The 27,139-nt window shown below is 50.0% G+C and overlaps 1 protein-coding gene across 1 annotated transcript; it reads left to right on the top strand.

The window, feature by feature from the left end:
- Positions 1–300: 300 nt before the first annotated feature.
- On the top strand, positions 301–25,152 carry LOC308233793 (phospholipase A and acyltransferase 3-like; the record flags this gene model as incomplete). Its single annotated transcript, XM_080640746.1, has 4 exons — positions 301–489; positions 3,240–3,348; positions 5,064–5,332; positions 25,072–25,152. The coding sequence occupies 4 exons, from the start codon at positions 301–303 to the stop codon at positions 25,150–25,152; spliced, it is 648 nt and encodes a 215-aa protein (XP_080496872.1).
- Positions 25,153–27,139: the final 1,987 nt, after the last annotated feature.

Here is a 27,139-nt window from a genome sequence, read left to right as displayed (position 1 = left end):
GTTTGAAATCCCGACCCTCTCGCCTTTCCTGAGCCACTCCCATCACTGTGCCCACCCTACCTGAGGTCTCTGCCAGCGCCCAGCCAAGTCCTCCTGCTCAGGGAAGCAGGGCTGTGATGTCCCAAGGGGATGGCACTGATTGGACAACGGAGATCACCTGACTCTAGGCCAGCCACTCCAAAGGTGTCCAGCATCCAGTGGGGGCCGGCTCAAAGGGCTCTGACCAATGAAACAGCAGGGAATTAGCTACACCAACCCTTCATTCTCCCTCCAGAATCCAGGGTGGGAAATAGTGCCAAGATGGTTCTGCTGACACCAGAGGAGAATGGAGTGGAGATGCTGAGAGAAAGCGAATCTCCGCCGGAGCAGGACCGCGTGTGCTGTGAGGTCGCTGGTCCGCAGATGTCCATCCTGGAGAGCTGTCCAGCCTCAGCTCCTGCCCACCTGCCTCCTCACAGTACCGCTCTTTATGCTAAGAGCCTGAAGATGGTAAGTTATTGACCCTTGCTGCCCGCCCACGTGCCCACAGCAATGATGCTGAGGGCCCTCCCCACTCAACCCACACCTTCCTGTCCAGTTAGCCCAGGATGTCACAGCCCACAGGGGGTGTCCGATGAGAGAATCTTATCTGGGTGGGGTAGCAAGCGGCCTCGCCACACCCAGGCAGGGGTGGATTAGGTTTCCACTTGGTCTGGGGTGTGTTTCTGAACTGTGTGGCGGGGGGGGGGGGGGCGGGGGGGGCCTGTTTCCAGTGTGGGGCATGCGCCTCTGACGACACGTTCGGTCTGGTTCCATCTGCTCAGAGGTTTCTGGAATTGTCGGTGTGTTCTGGTCATGGTCAGTCCCCGGGTTCGGGTCTCCTTGGAGCTCCTCCCTCCTTCTGTCTCTCCATCCCTCCCCGCCCCCACACCCACCTGACCCTGCTGTTCCTCTCTCCTCTTCTCTGGGTCCGGAGACTTGGCGACTTATGACCGGGGCGCTGACCGCGGCCACCACCGAATCCTACTGACTCTGCGTGTGGACTTTGATTTCTCTCTGGCGGGTTTCCAGGCCTACGTGTCTACCTGGCCTGGACCTGGCCCTGCTTTGAACCAAGAGCAGATTTTCTGTTTTCTTCGATTTGCTTTTCTATTTTAGAAATGTATGTATTTATTAGTAGCGTAAGGTAATACATGCTAAATCCAAATGTGGAGAACATGACCCTCTTACTGAGTCATACATCGCAGGTTACCTGGACACATGTCTTACAGAGGAGCACGTCACATGATGCATGGCTTTAAGTACAGGTGTTTGTCTTCCTGGGCAGGGTCAGAGGGAAAAGGAAAGTCTTGATCACAGAAGGCTGGGCCCAAGGCAGCAGCACGCAGACACACCTGCACGGAAGGATGGCTCCGGTAAGTCCCCAGAAAGCTTTCATTTCAAACCCGCAGTCCCGTTAGTGGTGATGATGTGGGTCTCCTTGCCGGTCCGCAGCTCTGGCACAGAGGGGCACGGGTGCCTGCCGAGCCTGAGGGTCCGCTACCCGGGGTGGGAGGGCTCCCCAGAGCCTTCCTGAGGAGGCGGGAATGGTGGGCTCAGGGGGGGCAGCCTCTGCGCACTGCCCAGTCCCACCTCCTCAGTCACACTGTCCTGCGTGGCTGGGACAAGCTGGGAAGGGAGGGACCAGGAGAATGGCTCCCAGGGGTGGGGCCGAGGCGGGGCTGCAGGCAGGCGTTCTTGTCCACCCTCATCTCCAAGCGGCTTACCTGTCCCTCTGCTTCTCTTTCCACCCCTCTCTTCCGCTCCCATACGTACCTCCCTCCTGCTGGCTCCAGGACAGTCACGTTTCCGAATGCTCGCCGCAGCCCGACCCCATGCAAAAGGCTTTTATGTAATCTCTTCTTCAAATATGTGAGCACGTTTTCCTTGTCAGCCCCCCAAACCCAAGTGGAAACCTAACATTGAGATACAGGCCCCGGCTGCGCCCCCGTCCCAGCCCGTCCTCTGTGTGGCTCGGTCCGGGTCCTGCCGGGCGTGTTCTGTCCGTGGCGCATAGAAGTGCAGCCGCCTTGTCAGTGGTGATTTGTGGTTTTGGGTTTTGCTGTCATTCTGAACTGGGGTGTCTGAGTACAGTTCACTTCGGAAATGCTTGCATCGTTTCCTTTATTTACCAGCTTTTGAAATAATCCGGTGATGCTTTCGCATCCTCCAAAGGTGACTAACGCATTTATAAAGTGCCATCACGCGCACCTTGGTATCAGTATTCACATATCTGCTGTGTTTCTGTTTGATGCTCAAATTGTTCCATGTCCGGCCAGGTGGACGCATGACGCCTGTAGTTAAGAGCTTTTCTCTCAGCCACGTCTCCCCAGCAGACTTCTGGTTGGCAGCCATCCTCACTTCACCCAGCAACAGCCCTGTGACCCGCTCAGCTGAGTCAGGGGGGAGAGGAGCTGGCTGGCCTGGGAGCCATCCTAAAATAGAACTTGTGTGACAAGGGCGTGTCTCCCATTCCCGGTGATATGAGGGCAACATACTTCCTGCTCATGCAAACTCCAGAAGGGCACGGCCCTGCCACCAACTCCAGTCACACCCTGGGTCCCCGCTGGGCGTTGGCCTGGAGCCCAGACTCCAGCTGCCCCGGCCTGCCTGGGATGCTCTGGGCTTGGTGACACGCAGACCTCGGTTTCAGTCTTTCTCTTCTGTTCACTAGGGAAGGGTCTTTGCGTGCTCCCTAACCGTCCTGAGACTCGGTGTTCCCATCGGTCAAATGGGGTGATGATGGTTTGTAGTCAGAGAAGTGATGGGTATGAAATGGGCGCCCTGTTGAGCACCGGGTCTGGCTGCGCTAGTCGGGGCTCTCTCACTCAGAATCACTCAGGCCGGCGAAGCTGGGCGGCATTTATGAGGCATTGGAGACTTCCCGGGAGGCACATACTCTCTCTGACACCAACATGCTCTGGCATAACCTGTGCTCATGCCCGTGTCTGCACACCTCTCGGCCACACCCCGTGCTGCACACCTGCCCACACCGCCCCTCCGGACACGCTGTCCATCTCTTCTTTGTCCCCCGAAGAGCTCAGCTCCAGCTCAGCAGCCCCAGTAAAGGAGGCCTTTCCATCTGTGCGAGGAGCGCGCCCTCTCCCGTTTCCTGCGGGAGCTGATCAGAGGGAGCTCGCAGGCTGGGCTGGGCTCCTTCCGGGTCAGGTTCTAGAATGTTCCCTGTGAGGACTAACCTCAGCCTGTCTCTGGTTTTTCAGTCACAGGCCGAACCGAAACCTGGAGACCTGATTGAGATTTTCCGCTTTGGCTACGAGCACTGGGCCCTCTACGTGGGGGATGGCTACGTGGTGCACCTGGCTCCTCCAGGTAAGGCTGGTTCTCCCCAAGCCCAGGGCAGAGGTGGGAGTGTGAGCGGTGCCCACTCGTGCGCTGTCTGACCCAGGGCCTGGCCTGGTGGGCACTCCGTGGCATTGGCTGCATGATGTTCCCTGCTCGGTCTGGCAGCCGCTCCTCTTCCTTAGCAGCGAGCTCGTGGAGAGACGGACTGCTGGCCTTTATTCCAGGCGATACTGGGGTTCACTTCCAGCCCACACACCGTCCCAGGGAAGCGCCCCTTTCTGTGTGCTCGGTGCTCTGGGGGCACATGAGGAGGACACAGCGCACAGCTGGCTGCAGCGGCCCGGGAGGAGCGTGGGCCTCCCACCTGGCAGACCCGTTTGGACCCGGGGGCCTCCGCTTGCCGACCTGTGACTTGCCCGTGTGACTGGAGCCCTAGGTTCAGCTGCACCCTCTGTAGAGCAGATGAGAACCGCACCGCCCGGTCCTGCAGGGGTGGGATGGACAGCAGAGGGGAGGTATGGAGGAAGGGGGGGCCTGACGGGGGCTGCGCCAACCTGCCATCCCTCCCAGAGCATAGTGGCATTAAAGTAAATGCCTGAAGCTTGGGAAACACCCGCAGCAGGGAACTGGCCAAATAAAACCGATGCCTGCGTTTCATGGCTGACGGTGCCACCGTTACCAGCAGCTGTCCAGCAGGTGTGTGCCTACACCTGTGAATTTTAAAGCCAAATGCAGGCTTTACAAATTTAGGCTTATTGAGGAATAACTTACTGTTTTATTTTTTTGTTAATCTTCATCTGAGGATATTTTTTCCATTGATTTTTAGAGAAGGAGGGGGAGAGAGTGAAACATCGATGTGAGATGTTTCTCTCTCTCGCCCTCTCTGTGTACAGGACAATGCTCCAACCAACTGAGCCACACTGGCCAGGGTCAAATGCCCTTTTAAAAAGGGAATAAGAACTGGTGAACTAATGTGTACACACACACACACACACACACACACAGCCAGTGAATATAGAAGCTGCTCATTGGATGAACTGGCTGTTCAGAGACTGACGATATACCAACAGGCTTTCTGTGAGCCCAGCTCCATCGGGCATGGGAGTGGGGAGATGGCCCCTCCCTGAGGGTTCCCGGGCCCATCACTCTGCCTTCTCGCTTCAGCTTTCCCAGAAGCCTGGGTGAGGCGGGAGGCTGCCGTCCTGTTAGGGACAAACCCGAGGATTTAGAGCTGGGAGCGTGTGGCCACCACCTGACCCAGGCCTTCAATCTGTATTGAAGAGACCCCTGAGAAGAGAAGGGACTTGCCTGAGGCCACACGGTGGGTGGGGCTCTGGGTTTGCAGGTCAGGCCTGGCTTGCTCAGCAGCTTTCTTTCCTGCTATTGAAAAAATGTCCCCCCGGCCTGCTGAGGTCCCCACCCCGCTCTGGCGGGCTAGCACCTGGTGTCCATGCCCTGTACCACTCTGCCCATCCTGCATCCTTCAGGGACATCGGCGCTCACATGGGCCTTTAGGAGAATTCACATCCTTTGCTTTAGAATCGATGAAGCCAGAGTCAGGGGCATCTGTGACTTCTCCGAGGCCACCCAGGTGGGGGTCGGCCGTGTTTGAGTTTGAAGCCAGGCAGGGGGGCCGGCCTTTCCACAGCCCATCCTCCCTGATGGTGCCCAGGGCAGTGGGGCTGCCTGCTTGCCCGCTCTCAGCCCTGACCATGGCCCTCTTTCCTCTTTGGGAACCACAGGTGGAATCGCGGGACCGGGGGCGGACAGCTTCATATTAGTCTGGTCTGACAAGGCCATGGTGAAGAAGGAGAAGCTGTCCGTGGTGGCCGGCAAAGACAAGTACCATGTCAATAACAAGCATGACCGGAAGTACTCCCCGTTGCCACCCAGCCAGATCGTGCGCCGGGCGGAGGAGTTGGTGTGGCGGGAGATGCCCTACAAGCTGACCAGCGCCAACTCTGAGAACTTCGTGAACGAGCTGCGATACGGAGTCCCTCTCTGGGACCAGGTGCGTCCTCAGCCTATGTCCCTGTCCCCAGGAACCTGAGCATTCCCCCTGCTGCCAGTGGCTGGGCATCCATGTGGGCTGCCAGGGCGGAGGCAGAGGCACGAACAAGACAAAACAGCAGGGACAGAATCCCTGCCCTCGAGGGAGTGACAGTCGGGGTAGGGATGAGAGTGGGGAGATGAGCCAGTCGCTGTGCAGACCAGTGAGGTTAGGGGCTGATATCGCAGCCAGGACACTCACCCTGGCCCCTCCCATAGATCCAGAGGAGGGTTGTTTTAACCCCACTTTACAGATGGGGAAACTGAGGCTCACGGTGCTTTACTAGCTTACCCAAACCCATCCAACCACTAGGCATTGAGGCTCCAGCACCTGACAGCCATGTGCAGAGGTGGGATTTGAACCCAGGTGCCTGATCCAGGAAGGCATCACAGAAGAGGCGACGCCCGAGCTGAATCTGATTTCAATCTTTTGAGTAACTTGAAGCTGGAAAATGAGCTGGAGATGACCAGGGAGCAGGGTGACAAGGACTACAGGCCGAGGGAGGAGGAAAAGTGGGAGCCAGGAGGGGAAGAGCCAGACAGAGGTTTCTGCGATGGGCCCGGGGTACACCGTTTGGGCTCTGGCCCACGTGGTCTCTGTCTCCCCATTCGACACCGCAGCTTAGTTGCAGAAACACAGTCATGGACAATCCCAAATGGCGTGGGTAAGGCCATTCCTAAAGAAGTGCTTTATGAAAACAGTGGTGGGTGTTAGAATCGCCGAAGGAGGAACACACGGGCCAAAGGGGTAAAGAATTGTGAGTTTATTAGTCACCTGGAGACCAGATGGGCTGAACCCCAAATGGGGCCAGCACCTAGAGATGAAGGGTCAGGGTTCTAAAGGACTCAGGCAGAGAGAAACCAAGATGGCGGCATAGGTAAACACCTAAACTGCTGCCTCGCACAACAATTTCAAAACTACAACTAAAAGACAGAACGGACACCATCCAGAACCACAGGAAAGCTGGCTGAGTGAAAATTCTACAACTAGAAGGAAAAAGAAAAGCTCACAGAGAATTGGAGGTACGGCAAAGGGTCTTTGTGCGCGCAGAGAGGAAGGGCGGCTGAGAGCCTGGCTGACTTTCTCTGGCGCAAGGGGGAAGGAAGCCTCCGACCGCACTGAACCCCAGTTCTGACTGCACTGAACCCCAGTTCCGGGCGAACCCCTGGGGACCCACGCTCTTATGGGGGGAGTCTGGACTCTCGGGCGGAGACTCGAGCTGGGAAAGGCAGAAGTCTGAAGGCGCACGCGGGCCAGTGCGCACAAAGGCTGCGGAAGTTGCCACAGGCTTTCCCTAGTGGAAGGGAGTCAGAGGATCCTGACTGCACTGAGCCCCAGTTCTGACTGCAGTGAACCCCAGTTCCAGGCGAGCCCCTGGGGACCCACGCTCTTGTGGGGGGAGTCTGGACTCTCGGGCGGAGACTTGGGAGCCGGGGAAGGCGGAGGACTGAAAGTGCGCACGCGCGCGCGCACGCCAGTGCGCACAAAGGCTGCGGAGGTTGCCACAGGCTTTCCCTAGTGGAAGGGAGTCAGAGGCTCCTGACGGCACTGAGCCCCAGTTCTGACTGCAGTGAACCCCAGTTCCAGGCGAGCCCCTGGGGACCCACACTCTTACGGGGGGAGTCTGGACTCTCAGGCGGAGACTCGAGCTGGGGAAGGCGGAGGACTGAAAGCGCACATGCGCGCAACGGCAAGGCTGACAGGAAGCCAAGACTGAGACTCCACCCCATCCAAGCTGAGCACAGAGGCTATTGCAATTTGGCAAGTCTAATCCTATAAGGCTGTCTCCAGCACCGAACTTCTCCCAGCATAGACACAGCTGATCCTTACAGCCAACTGGCCCGGAGGTCAATTCTTCCCAGTGATACCAACAACAATAAAGACTTAATTACAACAAGGCTGTACACACAGTCCACAAAGGGGTGCACCAAGAGTGTCCACCTCAGGTTAACTGGGGAAGCAGACCCACTGGGCCATATTGGAAACCTAGCACAAATATCTACCTTACCAACTCAGGGAATCAGTGAAAATGCGGGGTCAAAGAATCAGATCACAAACGAAAGAAATGGAGGAAAACAAACGACTGGATATAGAATTCAAAACCACGGTGATAAGACTTTTTAAGAATATCCTAGAAAAGGCCGATAAATATAACGAGACCCTCGAAGATATGAAAAAGGACCAACTAGAAATTAAACATACACTGACTGAAATAAAAAATATTATACAGAGACCCAGAAACAGAATAGAGGAACACAAGAATCAAGTCAAAGAATTGAAATACAAAGAAGCAAAAAACACTCAACCGAAAAAGCAAAACGCAAAAAAAAAAAAATCCAAAAAGTTGAAGATAATGTAAGAAGACTCTGGGACAACTTCAAGCGTACCAACATCAGAATTATGGGGGTGCCAGAAGAAGAGAGAGAGCAAGAAACTGAAAACCTATTGGAAGAAATAATGACAGAAAATTTCCCCGACCTGGTGAAAGAAATAGACTTACAAGTCCAGGAAGCACACAGAACCCCAAACAAAAGGAATCCAAAGAGGACCACACCAAGACACATCATAATTAAAATGCCAAGAGCAAAAGACAAAGAGAGAATATTAAAAGCAGCAAGAGAAAAACAGTTAATTACCTACAAGGGAGCACCCATACGACTGTCAGCTGACTTCTCAACAGAAACTATGCAGGCCAGACGGGAGTGGCAAGAAATTTTCAATGTGATGAATAGCAAGAACCTACAACCAAGATTACTCTACCCAGCAAAGCTATCATTCAGAATTGAAGGGCAGATAAAGAGCTTCACAGATAAGAAAAAGCTGAAGGAGTTCATCACCACCAAACCAGTATTATATGAAATGATGAAAGGTATTCTTAAAGAAGAGGAAGAAGAAAAATTAAAGAGAAAAATTATGAACAACAAATACATATCTATCAACAAGCGAACCTAAAAATCAAGTGAATTAAAAACCTGAGGAACAGAATAATCTGGTGAATATAATAGAATCAGGGGCATAGAAAGGGAGTGGACTGATAATTCTCAGGGGGAAAGGGGTATGGGGGGTTCATGAAGAGAATGGACAAAAATCATACACCTATGGATGAGGACAGTGGGGGGGAGGTAAGGGCAGAAGATGGGGTGGGAAATGGGTGGAGGGGAGCTATGGGGGGAAAAAGGAGAAGTAATTGTAATAATCTGAATAAAGATTTATTTTAAATAAATAAATAAATAAATAAATAAAATAAAATAAAATAAAATAAAAATAAAAATAAATAAAAATAAAAAAAATAAAAAATAAAGGACTCAGGCAGGCTTTTTCTGGGAGGAGAATTCTCTAGGCGGGGAATGAAGGGAAGGATAATGGTCTTGGCAAGTGGAATGTGGTCTTAGCCAGTGGAATGTGGTCTAAGCAAGAGGAATGTAGTCTTAGCAAGTGGAATGTGGTCTTAGCAAGTGGAATATGGTATAAGCAAGATGAATGATGTCTTAGCAAGGGGAATGTGGTCTTAGCAAGTGGAATGTGGTCTAAGTAAGGGGAATCTGGACTTAGGAAGTGGAATGTGGTCTTAGGAACTGGAATGTGTTCTTAGCAAGTGGAATGTGGTCTACTCAAGGGGAATGTATTCTCAGGAAGTGGAATGTGGTCTTAGCAAGGGGAATGTGGTTTCAGCAAGTGGAATGTGGTCTTAGCAAGTAGAATATGGTCTTAGGAAGTGGAATGTGGTCTTAGGAACTGGAAAGTGGTCTTAGCAAGCTGAATGTGGTCTAAGCAAGGAAAATGTGGTCTTAGGAAGTGGAATGTGGTCTTAGCTAGTGGAATGTGGTCTTAGGAACTGGAATGTGGTATTAGGAAGTGGAATGTGGTCTACGCAATAGGCATGTGGACTTAGCAAGTGGAATGTGGTCTAATAAATGGGAATGTGGTCTTAGCAAGTGGAATGTGGACGAAGCAAGAGGAACGTGGTCTTAGGAAGTGGAATGTGGTCTTAGCAAGGGGAATGTCATCGTAGGAAGTGGAATGTGGTCTTAGCAAGGGGAATGTGGTCTAAGCAAGGGGAAACTCATCTTGGGAAGTGGCATGTCATCTTAGCAAGTGGATATTGGTATATGTAAGGGGAATCTGGTCTTAGAAAGTGGAATGTGGTCTTAGAAAGTGGAACGTGGTCTTAGCTAGTGAATTGTGGTCTTAGGAACTACAATGTGGTGTTAGGAAGTGGAATGTGGTCTAAGCAAGGGAATCTGGTCTTAGGAAGTGGAATGTGGTCTTAGCAAGTGGAATGTGGTCTAACAAAGGGGTATGTGCTCTAAGCAAGGAGAATGTGGTCTTAGCAAGTGGAATGTGGTCTAAGCAAGGGGAATGTGGTCTTAGGAAGTGGAATGTGGTCTTAGCAAGGGGAATATGGTCTAAGCAAGTAGAATGTGGTCTTAGCAAGTAGAATATGGTTTTAAAAAGTGGAATGTGGTCTTAGGAGGTGGAATGTGGTCGTAGCAAGGGGAATGTGGTCTAAGCAAAGAGAATGTGGTCTTAGCTAGTGGAACGTGGTCTTAGCAAGGGGAACGTCATCTTGGCAAGTGGAATGTGGTCTTAGCAGGTAGAATGTGGTCTTAGAAACTGGAATGTGGTCTTAGGAAGTAGAATGTATCTAAGCAAGGGGAATCTGGTCATAGGAAGTGGAATGTGGTCTTAGCAAGTGGAATGTGGTCTAAGCAAAAGGAATGTGGTCTAAACAAGTGGAATGTGGTCTTAGGTGGTGAAATGTGGTCTTAGCAAGGGGAATGTGGTCTTAGCAAGTAGAATGTGGTCTAAGCAAGTGGAATTGGGTCTAAATAAGGGGAATCTGGTCTTAAGAAGTGGAATGTGGTCTTAGAAAGTGGATTGTGGTCTAAGCAAGGGGAATTTGGTCTAAGCAAAGGGAATGTGGTCTTAGCTAGTGGAACGTGGTCTTAGCAAGGGGAATGTCGTCTTGGCAAGTGGAATGTGGTCTTAGCAGGTAGAATGTGGTCTTGGGAACTGGAATGTGGTCTTAGGAAGTGGAATGTATCTAAGCAAGGGGAATCTGGACTTAGGAAGTGGAATGTGGTCTTAGAAAGTGGAATGTGGTCTAAGCAAAAGTAATGTGGTCTAAGCAAGTGGAATGTGGTCTTAGGTGGTGAAATGTGGTCTTAGCAAGGGGAATGTGGTCTTAGCAAGGAGAATGTGGTATTCACAAGGGGAATGTGGTCTAAGCAAGTGGAATTGGGTCTAAATAAGGGGAATCTGGTCTTAGGAAGTAAAATGTGGTCTTAGAAAGTGTAATGTGGTGTAAGCAAGGAAAATTTGGTCTAAGCAACTGGAATGTGGGCTTAGCAAGTGGAATATAATCTTAGGAAATGGAATGTGTTCTGAGGAAGTGGAATATGATTTTAGGAAGTGGAATGTAGTCTTAGGAAGTGTAATGTGGTCTTAGCAAGGGGGATATCATCGTAGGAAGTGGAATGTGGTCTTAGCAAGTGGAATGTGGTCTAAGCAAGGGGAAACTCGTCTTGGGAAGTGGCATGTCATCTTAGCAAGTGGATATTGGTCTATGTAAGGGGAATCTGGTCTTAGGAACTGGAATGTGGTCTTAGGAAGTGGATGTGGTCTTAGCAAGTGGAATGTGGTCTTAGGAGGTGGAATGTGGTCTTAGGAAGTGGAATGTGGTCTTATGAGGTGGAATGTGGTGTTAGCAAGGGGAATGTGGTGTTAGCAAGGGGAATGTGGTCTTAGCTAGTGAAATGTGGTCTTAGCACGTGGAATGTGGTCTTAGGAGGTGGAATATGGTCTTAGGAAGTGGAATGTGGTCTTAGGAGGTGGAATGTGGTCTAAGCAAAGGGAATCTGGTCTTATGAAGTGGAATGTGCTCTTAGCAAGTGGAATGTGGGCTTAGCAAGGGGAATGTGGTCTTAGCAAGTGGAATATGGTCTTAGGAGGTGTAATATGGTCTTAGGAAGTAGATTGTGGTCTTAGCAGGTGGAATGTGGTCGTAGCAAGAAGAATGTGGTCTAAGAATGGGGAATGTGGTCTTAGCAAGTGGAATGTGGTCTTAGCAAGTGGAATGTGGTCTTAGCAAGTGGAATATGGCCTTAGGAAGTGGAATGTGGTCTTAGGAAGTGGAAAGTGGTCTTAGCCAGTGGAATGTGCTTTAAGCAAGGAAAATCTCATCTTAGGAAGTGGAATGTGGTCTTAGCAAGTGGAATTTGGTCTAAGTAAGGAGAATCTGGTCTTAGGAAGTGGATTGTGGTCTTAGGAACTGGAATGTGTTCTTAGCAAGTGGAATGTGATCTAATTAAGGGGAATGTATTCTTAGGAAGTGGAATGTGGTCTAAGCAATGGGAATGTGGTCTTAGCAAATGGAATGTGGTCTAAGCAAGGGGTATGTGGTCTAAGCAAAGGGAATTTGTTCTTAGCAAGGGGAATGTGGTCTTGGCAAGTGGAATGTGGTCTTAGCAGGTAGAATGTGGTCTTAGGAACTGGAATCTGGTCTTAGAAAGTTGAATATGGTCTTAGCAAGTGGAATGTGGTCTAAGCAAAAGGAATGTGGTCTAAGCAAGTGGAATGTGGTCTTAGGAGGTGAAATGCGGTCTTAGCAATGGTAATGTGGTCTTAGCAAGTAGAATGTGGTCGTAGCAAGGGGAATGTGGTCTAAGCACGTGGAATTGGGTCTAAATAAGGGGAATCTGGTCTTAGGAAGTGGAATGTGGTCTTAGAAAGTGGAATGTGGGCTTAGCAAGGGGAATATGATCTTAGGAAATGGAATGTTGTCTGAGGAATTGGAATATGATATTAGGAAGTGGAATGTGGTCTTAGGAATTGGAATGTGGTCTTAGCAAGTGGAATGTTGTTTTAGGAGGTGGAATATGGTCTTAGGAAGTGGAATTTGGTCTTAGGAAGTGGAAAGTGGTCTTAGCAAGTGGAATGTGCTTTAAGCAAGGGAAATCTCGTCTTAGGAAGTGGAATGTGGTCTTAGCAAGTGGAATTTGGTCTAAGTAAGGGGAATCTGGTCTTAGGAAGTGGATTTTGGTCTTAGGAACTGGAATGTGTTCTTAGCAAGTGGAAAGTGATCTAATTAAGGGGAATGTATTCTTAGAAAGTGGAATGTGGTCTTAGCAAGGGGAATGTGGTCTAAGCAAGTGGAATGTGGTCTTAGCAAGTAGAATATGGTCTTAGAAAGTGTAATGTGGTCTTAGGAGGTGGAATGTGGTCTAAGCAACGGGAATGTGGTCTAAGCAAGGGGAATGTGATCTAAGCAAGGGGAATGTGGTCTAAGAAAGGGAATGTGGTCTTAGCAAGGGGAATGTGGTCTTGGCAAGTGGAATGTGGTCTTAGCAGGTAGAATGTGGTCCTAGGAACTGGAATCTGGTCTTAGGAAGTGGAATGTGGTCTTAGCAAGGGGAATGTGGTCTAAGCAAAAGGAATGTGGTCTTAGCAAGAGGAATGTGGTCTAAGCAAGTGAAATGTGGTCTTAGCAAGTAGAATATGGTCTTAGAAAGTGTAATGTGGTCTTAGGAGGTGGAATGTGGTCTAAGCAAGGGGAATGTGGTCTAAGCAAGGGGAATGTGGTCTGGGCAAGGGGAATGTGGTCTAAGCAAAGGGAATGTGGTCTTAGCAAGGGGAATGTGGTCTTGGCAAGTGGAATGTGGTCTTAGGAGGTAGAATGTGGTCTTAGGAAGTGGAATGTGGCCTAAGCAAGGGCAATGTGTTCTAAGCAAGTGGAATGTGGTCTTAGGAGGTGGAATGTGGTCTTAGAAAGTGGAATGTAGTCTTAGGAAGTGGAATGTTGACTTAGGAGGTGAAATGTGGTCTAAGCAAGGGGAATTTGGTGTAAGCAATTGGAATGTGGGCTTAGCAAGTGGAATATGATCTTAGGAAATGGAATGTGGTCTGAGGAAGTGGAATATGATCTTAGGAAGTTGAATGTGGTCTTAAGTAGTGGAATGTGGTCTTAGCAAGTGGAATGTAGTCTTAGGAAGTGGTATGTGGACTTAGGAGGTGAAATGTGGTCTAAGCAAGGGCAATGTGTTCTAAGCAAGTGGAATGTGGTCTTAGGAGGTGGAATGTGGTCTTCAGAAGTGGAATGTGGTCTTATGAGGTGGAATGCGGTGTTAGCAAGTGGAATGTGTTCTGAGCAAGGGTAATGTGGTCTTAGAAAGTGGAATGTGGTCTAAGAAAGTGGAATGTGGGCTTAGCAAGTGGAATGTGGTCTTAGGAAATGGAATGTGGTCTTAGGAAGTGGAATATGGTCTTAGGAAATGGATTGTGGTCTTAGGAGGTGGAATGTGGTCGTAGCAAGGGGAATGTGGTCTAAGCACGGGGAATGTGGTCTTAGGAGGTGCAATATGGTCTTAGTTAGTGGAATGTGGTCTTAGAAAGTGGAATGTGGTCTTAGCAAGTGGAATGTAGTCTTAGGAAGTGGAATGTGGACTTAGGAGGTGAACTGTAGTCTAAGCAATGGGAATGTGGTCTAAGCAAGGGGAATGTGGTCTTAGCAAGTGGAATGTGGTCTTAGGAGGTGTAATGTCGTCTTCAGAAGTGGAATGTGGTCTTATGAGTTGGAATGTGGTGTTAGCAAGGGGAATGTGGTCTAAGCAAGGGGAATGTGGTCTTAGAAAGTGGAATGTGGTCTAAGCAAGGGGAATTTGGTCTAAGCAAGTGGAATGTGGGCTTAGCAAGTGGAATATGATCTTAGGAAATGGAATGTGGTCTGAGGAAGTGGAATATGATCATAGGAAGTGGAATGTGGTCTTAGGAAGTGGAATGTGGTCTTAGCAAGGGGAATGTCATTGTAGGAAGTGGAATGTGGTCTTAGCAAGTGGAATGTGGTCTAAGCAAGGGGAAACTCGTCTTGGGAAGTGGCATGTCATCTTAGCAAATGGATATTGGTCGATGTAAGGGGAATGTGGTCTTAGCAAGTGGAATGTGGTCTTAGGAGGTGTAATGTGGTCTTCAGAAGTGGAATGTGGTCTTATCAGTTGGAATGTGGTGTTAGCAAGGGGAATGTGGTCTAAGCAAGGGGAAACTCGTCTTGGGAAGTGGCATGTCATCTTAGCAAGTGGATATTGATCTATGTAAGGGGAATCTGGTCTTAGAAAGTGGAATGTGGTCTTAGAGAGTGAATTGTGATCTTAGGAACTACAATGTGGTCTTAGGAAGTGTAATTTGGTCTTAGCAAGGGGAATGTCATCATAGGAAGTGGATGTGGTCTTAGCAAGTGGAATGTGGTCTTAGGAGGTGGAATGTGGTCTTAGGAAGTGGAATGTGGTCTTATGAGGTGGAATGTGGTGTTAGCAAGGGGAATGTGGTCTTAGCAAGGGGAATGTGGTCTTAGCTAGTGGAATGTGGTCTTAGCACGTGGAATGTGGTCTTAGGAGGTGGAATGTGGTCTAAGAAATGGGAATGTGATCTTAGCAAGGGGAATGTGGTCTAAGCATGGGGAATGTGGTCTTAGGAAGTGGAATGTGGTCTTAGCAAGTGGAATGTGGTCTTAGCAAAGGGAATGTCGTCTTAGGAAGTGGAATGTGGTCTTAGCAAGTGGAATGTGGTCTAAGCAAGGGGAATGTGGTCTAAGCAAGTGGAATGTGGTCTTAGGAAATGGAATGTGGTCTTAGGAAGTGGAATATGGTCTTAGGAAGTGGATTGTGGTCTTAGCAACGGGAATGTGATCTTAGCAAGTGGAATGTGGTCTTAGCAAAGGGAATGTCGTCTTAGGAAGTGGAATGTGGTCTTAGCAAGTGGAATGTGGTCTAAGCAAAGGGAATCTGGTCTTAGGAAGTAGAATGTGCTCTTAGCAAGTGGAATGTGGGCTTTGCAAGGGGAATGTGGTCTTAGCAAGTGGAATGTGGTCTTAGGAGGTGTAATATGGTCTTAGGAAGTAGATTGTGGTCTTAGCAGGTGGAATGTGGTCGTAGCAAGAAGAATGTGGTCTAAGCAAGTGGAATTGGGTCTAAATAAGGGGAATCTGGTCTTAGGAAGTGGAATGTGGTCTTAGAAAGTGGAATGTGGGCTTAGCAAGGGGAATATGATCTTAGGAAATGGAATGTTGTCTGAGGAATTGGAATATGATATTAGGAAGTGGAATGTGGTCTTAGGAATTAGAATGTGGTCTTAGCAAGTGGAATGTGGTCTTAGGAGGTGGTATATGGTCTTAGGAAGTGGAATGTGGTCTTAGCAAGTGGAATGTTGTCTTAGGAGGTGGAATATGGTCTTAGGAAGTGGAATTTCGTCTTAGCAAGTGGAATGTGCTTTAAGCAAGGGAAATCTCGTCATAGGAAGTGGAATGTGTTCTTAGCAAGTGGAATTTGGTCTAAGTAAGGGGAATCTGGTCTTAGGAAGTAAATTTTGGTCTTAGGAACTGGAATGTGTTCTTAGCAAGTGGAAAGTGATCTAATTAAGGGGAATGTATTCTTAGGAAGTGGAATGTGGTCTTAGCAAGAGGAATGTGGTCTAAGCAAGTGAAATGTGGTCTTAGCAAGTAGAATATGGTCTTAGAAAGTGTAATGTGGTCTTAGGAGGTGGAATGTGGTCTAAGCAAGGGGAATGTGGTCTAAGCAAGGGGAATGTGGTCTGGGCAAGGGGAATGTGGTCTAAGCAAAGGGAATGTGGTATTAGCAAGGGGAATGTGGTCTTGGCAAGTGGAATGTGGTCTTAGGAGGTAGAATGTGGTCTTAGGAAGTGGAATGTGGTCTTAGCAAGTGGAATGGGTCTAAGCAAAAGGAATGTGTTCTAAGCAAGTGGTATGTGGTCTTAGGAGATGAAATGTGGTCGTAGCAAGGGGAATGTGGTCTAAGCAAGTGGAATTGGGTCTAAATAAGGGGAATCTGGTCTTAGGAAGTGGAATGTGGTCTTAGAAAGTGGAATGTAGTCTTAGGAAGTGGAATGTGGACTTAGGAGGTGAAATGTGGTCTAAGCAAGGGCAATGTGTTCTAAGCAAGTGGAATGTGGTCTTAGGAGGTGGAATGTGGTCTTAGAAAGTGGAATGTAGTCTTAGGAAGTGGAATGTTGACTTAGGAGGTGAAATGTGGTCTAAGCAAGGGGAATTTGGTGTAAGCAATTGGAATGTGGGCTTAGCAAGTGGAATATGATCTTAGGAAATGGAATGTGGTCTGAGGAAGTGGAATATGATCTTAGGAAGTTGAATGTGGTCTTAAGTAGTGGAATGTGGTCTTAGCAAGTGGAATGTAGTCTTAGGAAGTGGTATGTGGACTTAGGAGGTGAAATGTGGTCTAAGCAAGGGCAATGTGTTCTAAGCAAGTGGAATGTGGTCTTAGGAGGTGGAATGTGGTCTTCAGAAGTGGAATGTGGTCTTATGAGGTGGAATGCGGTGTTAGCAAGTGGAATGTGTTCTGAGCAAGGGTAATGTGGTCTTAGAAAGTGGAATGTGGTCTTAGAAAGTGGAATGTGGTCTTAGCAAGTGGAATGTAGTCTTAGGAAGTGGAATGTGGACTTAGGAGGTGAACTGTGGTCTAAGCAAGGGGAATGTGGTCTAAGCAAGGGGAATGTGGTCTTAGCAAGTGGAATGTGGTCTTAGGAGGTGTAATGTGGTCTTCAGAAGTGGAATGTGGTCTTATGAGTTGGAATGTGGTGTTAGCAAGGGGAATGTGGTCTAAGCAAGGGGAATGTGGTCTTAGAAAGTGGAATGTGGTCTAAGCAAGGGGAATTTGGTCTAAGCAAGTGGAATGTGGGCTTAGCAAGTGGAATATGATCTTAGGAAATGGAATGTGGCCTGAGGAAGTGGAATATGATCTTAGGAAGTGGAATGTGGTCTTAGGAAGTGGAATGTGGTCTTAGGAGGTGGAATGTGGTCTTAGGAAGTGGAATGTGGTCTTATGAGGTGGAATGTGGTGTTAGCAAGGGGGATGTGGTGTTAGCAAGGGGAATGTGGTCTTAGCAAGTGGAATGTGGTCTTAGCAAGTAGAATATGGTCTTAGGAAGTGGAATGTGGTCTTAGTAACTGGAAACGGTCTTAGGAAGCGGAATGTGGTCTTAGCAAGTGGAATGTGGTATCAGGAGGTGGAATATGGTCTTAGGAAGTGGAATGTGGTCTTAGGAGGTGGAATGTGGTCTAAGCAATGGGAATGTGATCTTAGCAAGTGGAATGTGGTCTAAGCATGGGGAATGTAGTCTTAGGAAGTGGAATGTGGTCTTAACAAGTGAAATGTGGTCTTAGCAAAGGGAATGTTGTCTTAGGAAGTGGAATGTGGTCTTAGCAAGTGGAATGTGTTCTAAGCAAGGGGAATCTGGTCTTAGGAAGTGGAATGTGGTCTTAGCAAGTGGAATGTGGTCTAAGCAAGGGGAATGTGGTCTAAGCAAGTAGAATGTGGGCTTAGCAAGTGGAATGTGGGCTTAGCAAGTGGAATGTGGTCTTAGGAAATGGAATGTGGTCTTAAGAAGTGGAATATGGTCTTAGGAAGTGGATTGTGGTCTTAGGAGGTGGAATGTGGTCATAGCAAGGGGAATGTGGTCTAAGCACGGGGAATGTGGTCTTAGGAGGTGCAATATGGTCTTAGTTAGTGGAATGTGGTCTTAGAAAGTGGAATGTGGTCTTAGCAAGTGGAATGTAGTCTTAGGAAGTGGAATGTGGACTTAGGAGGTGAACTGTGGTCTAAGCAATGGGAATGTGGTCTAAGCAAGGGGAATGTGGTCTTAGCAAGTGGAATGTGGTCTTAGCAAGTGGAATGTGGTCTTAGGAGGTGTAATGTCGTCTTCAGAAGTGGAATGTGGTCTGAGGAAGTGGAATATGATCATAGGAAGTGGAATGTGGTCTTAGGAAGTGGAATGTGGTCTTAGCAAGGGGAATGTCATTGTAGGAAGTGGAATGTGGTCTTAGCAAGTGGAATGTGGTCTAAGCAAGGGGAAACTCGTCTTGGGAAGTGGCATGTCATCTTAGCAAGTGGATATTGGTCGATGTAAGGGGAATGTGGTCTTAGCAAGTGGAATGTGGTCTTAGGAGGTGTAATGTGGTCTTCAGAAGTGGAATGTGGTCTTATGAGTTGGAATGTGGTGTTAGCAAGGGGAATGTGGTCTAAGCAAGGGGAAACTCGTCTTGGGAAGTGGCATGTCATCTTAGCAAGTGGATATTGATCTATGTAAGGGGAATCTGGTCTTAGAAAGTGGAATGTGGTCTTAGAGAGTGAATTGTGATCTTAGGAACTACAATGTGGTCTTAGGAAGTGTAATTTGGTCTTAGCAAGGGGAATGTCATCATAGGAAGTGGATGTGGTCTTAGCAAGTGGAATGTGGTCTTAGGAGGTGGAATGTGGTCTTAGGAAGTGGAATGTGGTCTTATGAGGTGGAATGTGGTGTTAGCAAGGGGAATGTGGTCTTAGCAAGGGGAATGTGGTCTTAGCTAGTGGAATGTGGTCTTAGCACGTGGAATGTGGTCTTAGGAGGTGGAATATGGTCTTAGGAAGTGGAATGTGGTCTTAGGAGGTGGAATGTGGTCTAAGCAATGGGAATGTGATCTTAGCAAGGGGAATGTGGTCTAAGCATGGGGAATGTGGTCTTAGGAAGTGGAATGTGGTCTTAGCAAGTGGAATGTGGTCTTAGCAAAGGGAATGTCGTCTTAGGAAGTGGAATGTGGTCTTAGCAAGTGGAATGTGGTCTAAGCAAGGGGAATGTGGTCTAAGCAAGTGGAATGTGGGCTTAGCAAGTGGAATGTGGTCTTAGGAAATGGAATGTGGTCTTAGGAAGTGGAATATGGTCTTAGGAAGTGGATTGTGGTCTTAGCAACGGGAATGTGATCTTAGCAAGTGGAATGTGGTCTTAGCAAAGGGAATGTCGTCTTAGGAAGTGGAATGTGGTCTTAGCAAGTGGAATGTGGTCTAAGCAAAGGGAATCTGGTCTTAGGAAGTAGAATGTGCTCTTAGCAAGTGGAATGTGGGCTTAGCAAGGGGAATGTGGTCTTAGCAAGTGGAATGTGGTCTTAGGAGGTGTAATATGGTCTTAGGAAGTAGATTGTGGTCTTAGCAGGTGGAATGTGGTCGTAGCAAGAAGAATGTGGTCTAAGCAAGTGGAATTGGGTCTAAATAAGGGGAATCTGGTCTTAGGAAGTGGAATGTGGTCTTAGAAAGTGGAATGTGGGCTTAGCAAGGGGAATATGATCTTAGGAAATGGAATGTTGTCTGAGGAATTGGAATATGATATTAGGAAGTGGAATGTGGTCTTAGGAATTGGAATGTGGTCTTAGCAAGTGGAATGTGGTCTTAGGAGGTGGTATATGGTCTTAGGAAGTGGAATGTGGTCTTAGCAAGTGGAATGTTGTCTTAGGAGGTGGAATATGGTCTTAGGAAGTGGAATTTCGTCTTAGCAAGTGGAATGTGCTTTAAGCAAGGGAAATCTCGTCATAGGAAGTGGAATGTGTTCTTAGCAAGTGGAATTTGGTCTAAGTAAGGGGAATCTGGTCTTAGGAAGTAAATTGTGGTCTTAGGAACTGGAATGTGTTCTTAGCAAGTGGAAAGTGATCTAATTAAGGGGAATGTATTCTTAGGAAGTGGAATGTGGTCTTAGCAAGAGGAATGTGGTCTAAGCAAGTGAAATGTGGTCTTAGCAAGTAGAATATGGTCTTAGAAAGTGTAATGTGGTCTTAGGAGGTGGAATGTGGTCTAAGCAAGGGGAATGTGGTCTAAGCAAGGGGAATGTGGTCTGGGCAAGGGGAATGTGGTCTAAGCAAAGGGAATGTGGTCTTAGCAAGGGGAATGTGGTCTTGGCAAGTGGAATGTGGTCTTAGGAGGTAGAATGTGGTCTTAGGAAGTGGAATGTGGTCTTAGCAAGTGGAATGGGTCTAAGCAAAAGGAATGTGTTCTAAGCAAGTGGTATGTGGTCTTAGGAGATGAAATGTGGTCGTAGCAAGGGGAATGTGGTCTAAGCAAGTGGAATTGGGTCTAAATAAGGGGAATCTGGTCTTAGGAAGTGGAATGTGGTCTTAGAAAGTGGAATGTAGTCTTAGGAAGTGGAATGTGGACTTAGGAGGTGAACTGTGGTCTAAGCAAGGGGAATGTGGTCTAAGCAAGGGGAATGTGGTCTTAGCAAGTGGAATGTGGTCTTAGGAGGTGTAATGTGGTCTTCAGAAGTGGAATGAGGTCTTATGAGTTGGAATGTGGTGTTAGCAAGGGGAATGTGGTCTAAGCAAGGGGAATGTGGTCTTAGAAAGTGGAATGTGGTCTAAGCAAGGGGAATTTGGTCTAAGCAAGTGGAATGTGGGCTTAGCAAGTGGAATATGATCTTAGGAAATGGAATGTGGCCTGAGGAAGTGGAATATGATCTTAAGAAGTGGAATGTGGTCTTAGGAAGTGGAATGTGGTCTTAGCAAGGGGAATGTCATTGTAGGAAGTGGAATGTGGTCTTAGCAAGTGGAATGTGGTCTAAGCAAGGGGAAACTCGTCTTGGGAAGTGGCATGTCATCTTAGCAAGTGGATATTGGTCTATGTAAGGGGAATCTGGTCTTAGGAAGTGGAATGTGGTCTTAGGAAGTGGAATGTGGTCTTAGGAGGTGGAATGTGGTCTTAGGAAGTGGAATGTGGTCTTATGAGGTGGAATGTGGTGTTAGCAAGGGGGATGTGGTGTTAGCAAGGGGAATGTGGTCTTAGCAAGTGGAATGTGGTCTTAGCAAGTAGAATATGGTCTTAGGAAGTGGAATGTGGTCTTAGGAACTGGAAACGGTCTTAGGAAGCGGAATGTGGTCTTAGCAAGTGGAATGTGGTATCAGGAGGTGGAATATGGTCTTAGGAAGTGGAATGTGGTCTTAGGAGGTGGAATGTGGTCTAAGCAATGGGAATGTGATCTTAGCAAGTGGAATGTGGTCTAAGCATGGGGAATGTAGTCTTAGGAAGTGGAATGTGGTCTTAACAAGTGAAATGTGGTCTTAGCAAAGGGAATGTTGTCTTAGGAAGTGGAATGTGGTCTTAGCAAGTGGAATGTGTTCTAAGCAAGGGGAATCTGGTCTTAGGAAGTGGAATGTGGTCTTAGCAAGTGGAATGTGGTCTAAGCAAGGGGAATGTGGTCTAAGCAAGTAGAATGTGGGCTTAGCAAGTGGAATGTGGGCTTAGCAAGTGGAATGTGGTCTTAGGAAATGGAATGTGGTCTTAAGAAGTGGAATATGGTCTTAGGAAGTGGATTGTGGTCTTAGCAACGGGAATGTGGTCGTAGCAAGTGGAATGTGGTCTTAGCAAAGGGAATGTCATCTTAGGAAGTGGAATGTGGTCTGAGCAAGTAGAATGTGGTCTAAACAAGGGGAATCTAGTCTTAGCAAGTGGAATGTGGTCTTAGGAAGTAGAATGTGTTCTTAGCAAGTGGATATTGGTCTAAGTAAGGGGAATCTAATCTTAGGAAGTGGAATGTCGTCTTAGGAACTGGAATGTGGTCTTAACAAGTGGAATGTGGTCTAATCAAGGGGAATATATTCTTAGGAAGTGGAATGTGGTCTTAGCAAGGGGAATGTGGTCTTAACAAGTGGAATGTGGTCTTAGCTAGTAGAATATGGTCTTAGGAAGTGGAATGTGGTCTTAGGAACTGGAATGTGGTCTTAGCAAGCAGAATGTGGTGTAAGCAAGGGGAATGTTGTCTTAGGAAGTAGAATGTGGTCTAAGCAAGGGGAATGTCCATTGGTAAGTCACCTAAATGTCAGTGCCCAGGGGTGGGGGTACCGACTCAATCATATGATCAGACCTGGCAGTGGGCTCGCTTGGGCCCCTGTGCCACAGTTTGCTGACTCCTGGTCTCAGATAATTTGAATCTTAAGTGAAGTATGACTGTTTCTTCTGGGCATGTTGCGTCAAGATTGGTAGATTTTTTCATGGCCTGTGTGAGGCGACACAGGAAGAGTGCCGTAGTTGCAGGACATTCCTGGTTGACCTCTGCTAATTTGTGATAGTCTACTGCTTGGTGGTCTGCACTCCCAGTCCTTCTAGGCAGAGAACAGTGTGGTCTTGAGGTCTGCGACTTGCCTGCCCTTTCTGATAGGTTTACAGTGGGTCCCTGTCAGGGACAGCACCCACTCTGATTGAGAGGGCAGGGGCCTGCCAGAAGAGGGTATCTGCGTAGCCCTGGGCATGAAGCCACATTTGGCACCAGCAATTTCCCGAAGGGGTCTTTTAGACTAGTGCAGGAGTGGGGGCAGGAAGAGAGCGAAACCTGCTCGGAGCAGGTGTGAGATGGGGTGGTGGCGGTAGGATCCCCTGCGTAGGGTGGTGGGCTCTGAGGCTGCTGACACAGAGGAGCCCTAGGCTCGGGGACCGGACGATGGTTGGCGAGATCAAAAATGGTGAGGGCAGAAGAGGATTTGAGATCCTCTGTGGGCACAGAGTGAAGAAGGAAAATCTGTGAGGGAGAGCAGCTGTTCCAGAGAGAAGGATATGTCCTTGAGTGTAAAGAAGCCTGGATATACAGGTCCTCAGACCAATTGCCCTGCCTGCGGCAGAATTGTCAAGGTCAGTTAGAATTTGGAAATCAACACTGCCATTTTACTTAGGCCAGACTTCCTGCGCAAATTCTAGGTCTGAAGGCTTTAAGTAGACAGCCCAGGAGTGTGGTGTGGGGAATGGTCGCCTGCGAATTCCCAATGGTGACAGGCAGTGGTTTAAGTTCTGCTTTTCGTGAGGTTAAGGCCGAGAAAGGCATCCCCGTCTCCACCTAATGTTTACCAGAAACGAACGGAGCCCTCCATCCGTGACAGGTGTCCGGTCAGGAGAGGGGGCGAGGAACCTGGTTTCCGGAGGACTTGTCCCCACCAGCACTGGAGTTCCGTGGGACCATCGAACAGTATCAACCCGGAGCCTGGCTCCAAACCCAAAGGACAGGACAGTCCGTCGGAGGAGAATAGACTAAAGCCCCTGACCTTTGACTGTGTGCCCGGTGTTGATGCAGGAGGAGGCAAGGCAAGGAGAGGTCCGCTATCCAGTCAGGAGCACGATCGAGTCTCTCTCTGCCCCTGTATTCCCTCTAACCCTTTCACTCCCACTGCAAACATCTAGGTCTTGGTTTCACTTCAAGCCTCTGCCAACTTATTCTTCCAGGATGTGGGTTTGCACCGTGCAGCAGTGAGGGCTACACTGATTATAGATCAGCAGCCTCCTGTCACTGCGGGGTGGGGGGGTGACTTAAGCTACCTTCACACTGTTCCAATAATCACGCATGCTGTCCTCATCCCTTACCATGCAGTGTCAGGAGTGCCGGGCCTCTGCCTCCACTCCCGCGGGCGCCTGGGAGCCTGGCTTCCATGGGTCCAGCTGGCGGACACCAGGCCCACCGCACTGATGCTCACCAGCCCTTTTCAAATGTACGTTTCAGGGTCTCCTGAGCCCCCGTGTCCCCTCCCTTGTGCACCCTTTAAAACACCAGTCACCTCTGTGCGAGTCAGAGTGGAGCTGAGGGAAGTCCGCTTAGCGCTGGGAGCGTGTCTGAGTCTGAATGAAGGGGGCAGTGCGGGCTTCTCCTTTCCCAGGTCTCACGTGGCACCAAGTCACCATTCTCCCCAGACACCTGCCACGAGGTCTGTCTGAGTACTTTTCTGTTGGCGGTGGAGGCCTAGGTGGCTTGTTAGGACACCAGGCGTCCTGGTCCCTGTCCCTTGGCGTGGGGGCTTAGCGGGAGTTCTCCCCACTGTCCTCCTCAGCCTTCTCCTCTGCACAGGGGGCTCTAACACGGTTAGGAGTGGGGCGGGGGGGACAGACTGAGACAACGGGGTGCCTGCGAGGCCCCGCCCAGTGTTGACGCCTGGAAAGCAGCCGTTCTCAGGTTCTTGGCCCGCTTCCGCCAGCACAGCCTGTGGGCAGGGGTGGCTCACAAGGCGGCGCTGCCGAGTGCATGACCCTCAGGGACCATCCTGGCATCTCCTCCGCCTCATCCCTATTTTCCGAGTATCCGCTTCCCTGTCCAGAACCTCCCGGTCAGCGCAGTGCGAGGCGATCTCACTCCATAAGCCTCTGCCCAGTCACGACATGGCATCAGCTGCTCCTCCACCGGCGGGCAAGCCGGGCCCGGGCCGGGCTCAGCTCCTGGGCCACCCAGAACCATCCCGGGCCGGGCTCAGCTCCTGGGCCACCCAGAACCATCCCGGGCCGGGCTCAGCTCCTGGGCCGCCCAGAACCATCCCGGGCCAGGCTCAGCTCCTGGGCCACCCAGAACCATCCCGGGCCAGGCTCAGCTCCTGGGCCGCCCAGAACCATCCCGGGCCAGGCTCAGCTCCTGGGCCACCCAGAACCATCCCGGGCTGGCCTCAGCTCCTGGGCCACCCAGAACCATCCCGGGCCGGGCTCAGCTCCAGGGCCACCAGAACCATCTCGGGCCGGGCTCAGCTCCTGGGCCACCCAGAGCCATCCCGGCCCAGCCCTGGGTCGTGAGAGCTCACAAGGTGGTTCCCCAACTCTGAATTTGCTTCAGGCTCCCAGTGGCCAGCCCTAAACTAGACTGTCCGGGCACTGCCTGTGTCCTTCCCCCGGCCACCCTGCGGCTCTCTGAGCCTCTCAGGACCTACAGGGCCGCTGTCTCCCTCACGCCCACAGCTCCTTCCCCCTCGCTCCTTCCCCGCCTCCTCTTCGCTCTCTCCTGGGGGCCTGTTGCCCTGCAAACCCCTGCTGCTCTGTGGTTCCGTTGGAGGGGAACTGAGTGGCTCCTGAGTGCAGATTCTTGGTGGGTGTGTCCGTGGCCAGCTCCTGATGTGGAGTGTGACACCGTCTCTTTTGCTGCAGCTCAAAAGAGGGATCACGGCAGGCGCCATGGGCATGGCGAACCTGATCGAATTCATGTGGAACGTAAGCAAGCAGAAATAGCGGTAAGGTCCAGGATTCATCCCAGCAATAGCCACTTAGTATGGAGAGGACTTGCTGTGCCAGAAGGAGTGGGGTTGGGTTTATTGATTTCACTGTTTTATACTCATTTAGGCTAATGTTTTTAAAAATATGTCTTTATTGACTTTATATATATATATATATATATATATATATATATATATATATATATTTATTTTTTTAGAAAGAGAGATAGGGGCAGGGAATAGAGAGAAACATCGATGGGAGAAATTCATCAGTGGCTGCCTCCTGCATGCTTACTACTGGAGATGGAGACTCCGGGAATAGAACCAGAGACCTCTTGCTTCATGGATCAACACTCAACCACTGAGCAACACCAGCCAGGCCACTGAGGCTGATTTCAATGGAGCTGTAAAAGCACAGGAAGATTTTAATTGGGGAAACACGGCCCAGCATGAATGCTATTAAAGACACAGTTGGGCTCTGTCATGGACTCAATGCTTGTGTCTCCCTCCGTCCCCCATTCACGCTGAAGCCCTAACCCCAAAGTGATGGTATTTGGAGCTGGGCCTCTGGGAGGGCATTAGGTTCAGAGGAGGTCATGAGGTGGTGGCGAGGGTGCGGGTGGGCATGATGGGATCCGAGCCCTTACAGGCAGACCGGAGCTCTCTCCCATGTGAGGACACAGCGAGAAGGTCGCCATTGGCAAGGCAGGAAGAGGGTCCCTCCAGGAACTGCCTCTGCCAGCACCTTCGCCTTGAACATGTCCGCTTCCAGGCCTGTGAGAAATAAGTGTCTGTGCCGAAGCCCCGCCGGTGGTGTGTTGCCATGGCAGCCCGAGCTCAAGGACGGTGCTCTTCCCCGGAGCCTGAGGGGCGTCCTGGCCATTCTCTGTTTTCCTCGGGGCTCCTCTTGGAGGGCGAGGATGCGTGGGGCAGGGAGACACCCCTGTGAGGGCGGGAGCAGGACCCAGGGGCCTGCCAGGGCCGGGGCTCCGCGGCGGGAATTGTGCTGAGGATTCTGGGCCATGAATGTTACGCAGCCCCAGCGGCCGAGGCTCCTTTCCTGCTGCTGCTCTCCACGCCTCTCGGCTCCGGAAGAATTAGTGTCGTGATGTCCCCATCATCGCTGGTCCCCGACACCCCACTCCATGGCTTTTCCTTCGGCGTCAGCTCAGCAGCGTCTCTCCTCCAGGCCCACAGCTCTTGGGTTCCTGTTCAAGTTCCCGAGACAGAATCTGATTGGCTCAGCTCACCGCATCCTAGCTCAGCCTCCTGATTGGCTGCTGTTGGGTCAGGTGAGCACACTGAGCCAATCAGTTCTGACTGATGGGGCCAGTCACATGGTTTGAACCTGACCCTGGAGGCAGAGGCAGTTTCACTTGGAAGGGACTGAGGGAGAGTCAAACTGCACGGATTGGCACCCCTGGTCCAGGGCACCCAGGGGAGGGGATGGAGCTGGCACCACCCTTGGGTCCCTCCAGAGCTGCTGGGAGCCTGGGTCTGGTGCCAGGGGAGATTTACCGCCAGAATTAGAGCCCGGAGCTCACATCTCCCATAAGACCCGAGTCCCCGGATTCCCCGTCTCCCTCTGCTATTGGGTGAGCTTTAGACCAAGAAGCGAGAAACCTTCTCCCGTCTATCACCCGCTGGTTATTGGGCTCACAGAGCAGCTGTGCCCTCTGACTCAGAGGTAGCCTGGGCGCAAGGCCAGCATGGATCCTTCCGGAACCCTCGCATGGAGGCTGACATTTGAGCCTGGGAATCTGAGCAAGGCGCTCTTTGGCAGCAAGTAGAAGTCATTCTCTTTGTTCTTCAACCTTCTGATGGCACCAAGCTTCCTCCCAGCCTGGTGTCTGTGCACCGAGGGGATCGAGGGCCCCCCGCCCCACTTTCTCATGCCTGGGAAGGTACAGCCCAGGGGAGGGGACGCCCCCAGTTCTCCAGTCTGGGTGTTAGGGGCTGTGCTGCCCACCATGGAGAGTGGCCATTCAGTAGGGCCACTGGTG

This window comes from Plecotus auritus, assembly GCF_963455305.1.
Source record: "Plecotus auritus genome assembly, chromosome: 9".
NCBI classification, from domain to species: Eukaryota; Metazoa; Chordata; class Mammalia; order Chiroptera; family Vespertilionidae; genus Plecotus; species Plecotus auritus.
The sequence above is the reverse complement of the archived record's forward strand: the minus strand, read 5'-3'. Positions and strand labels throughout refer to the sequence as shown.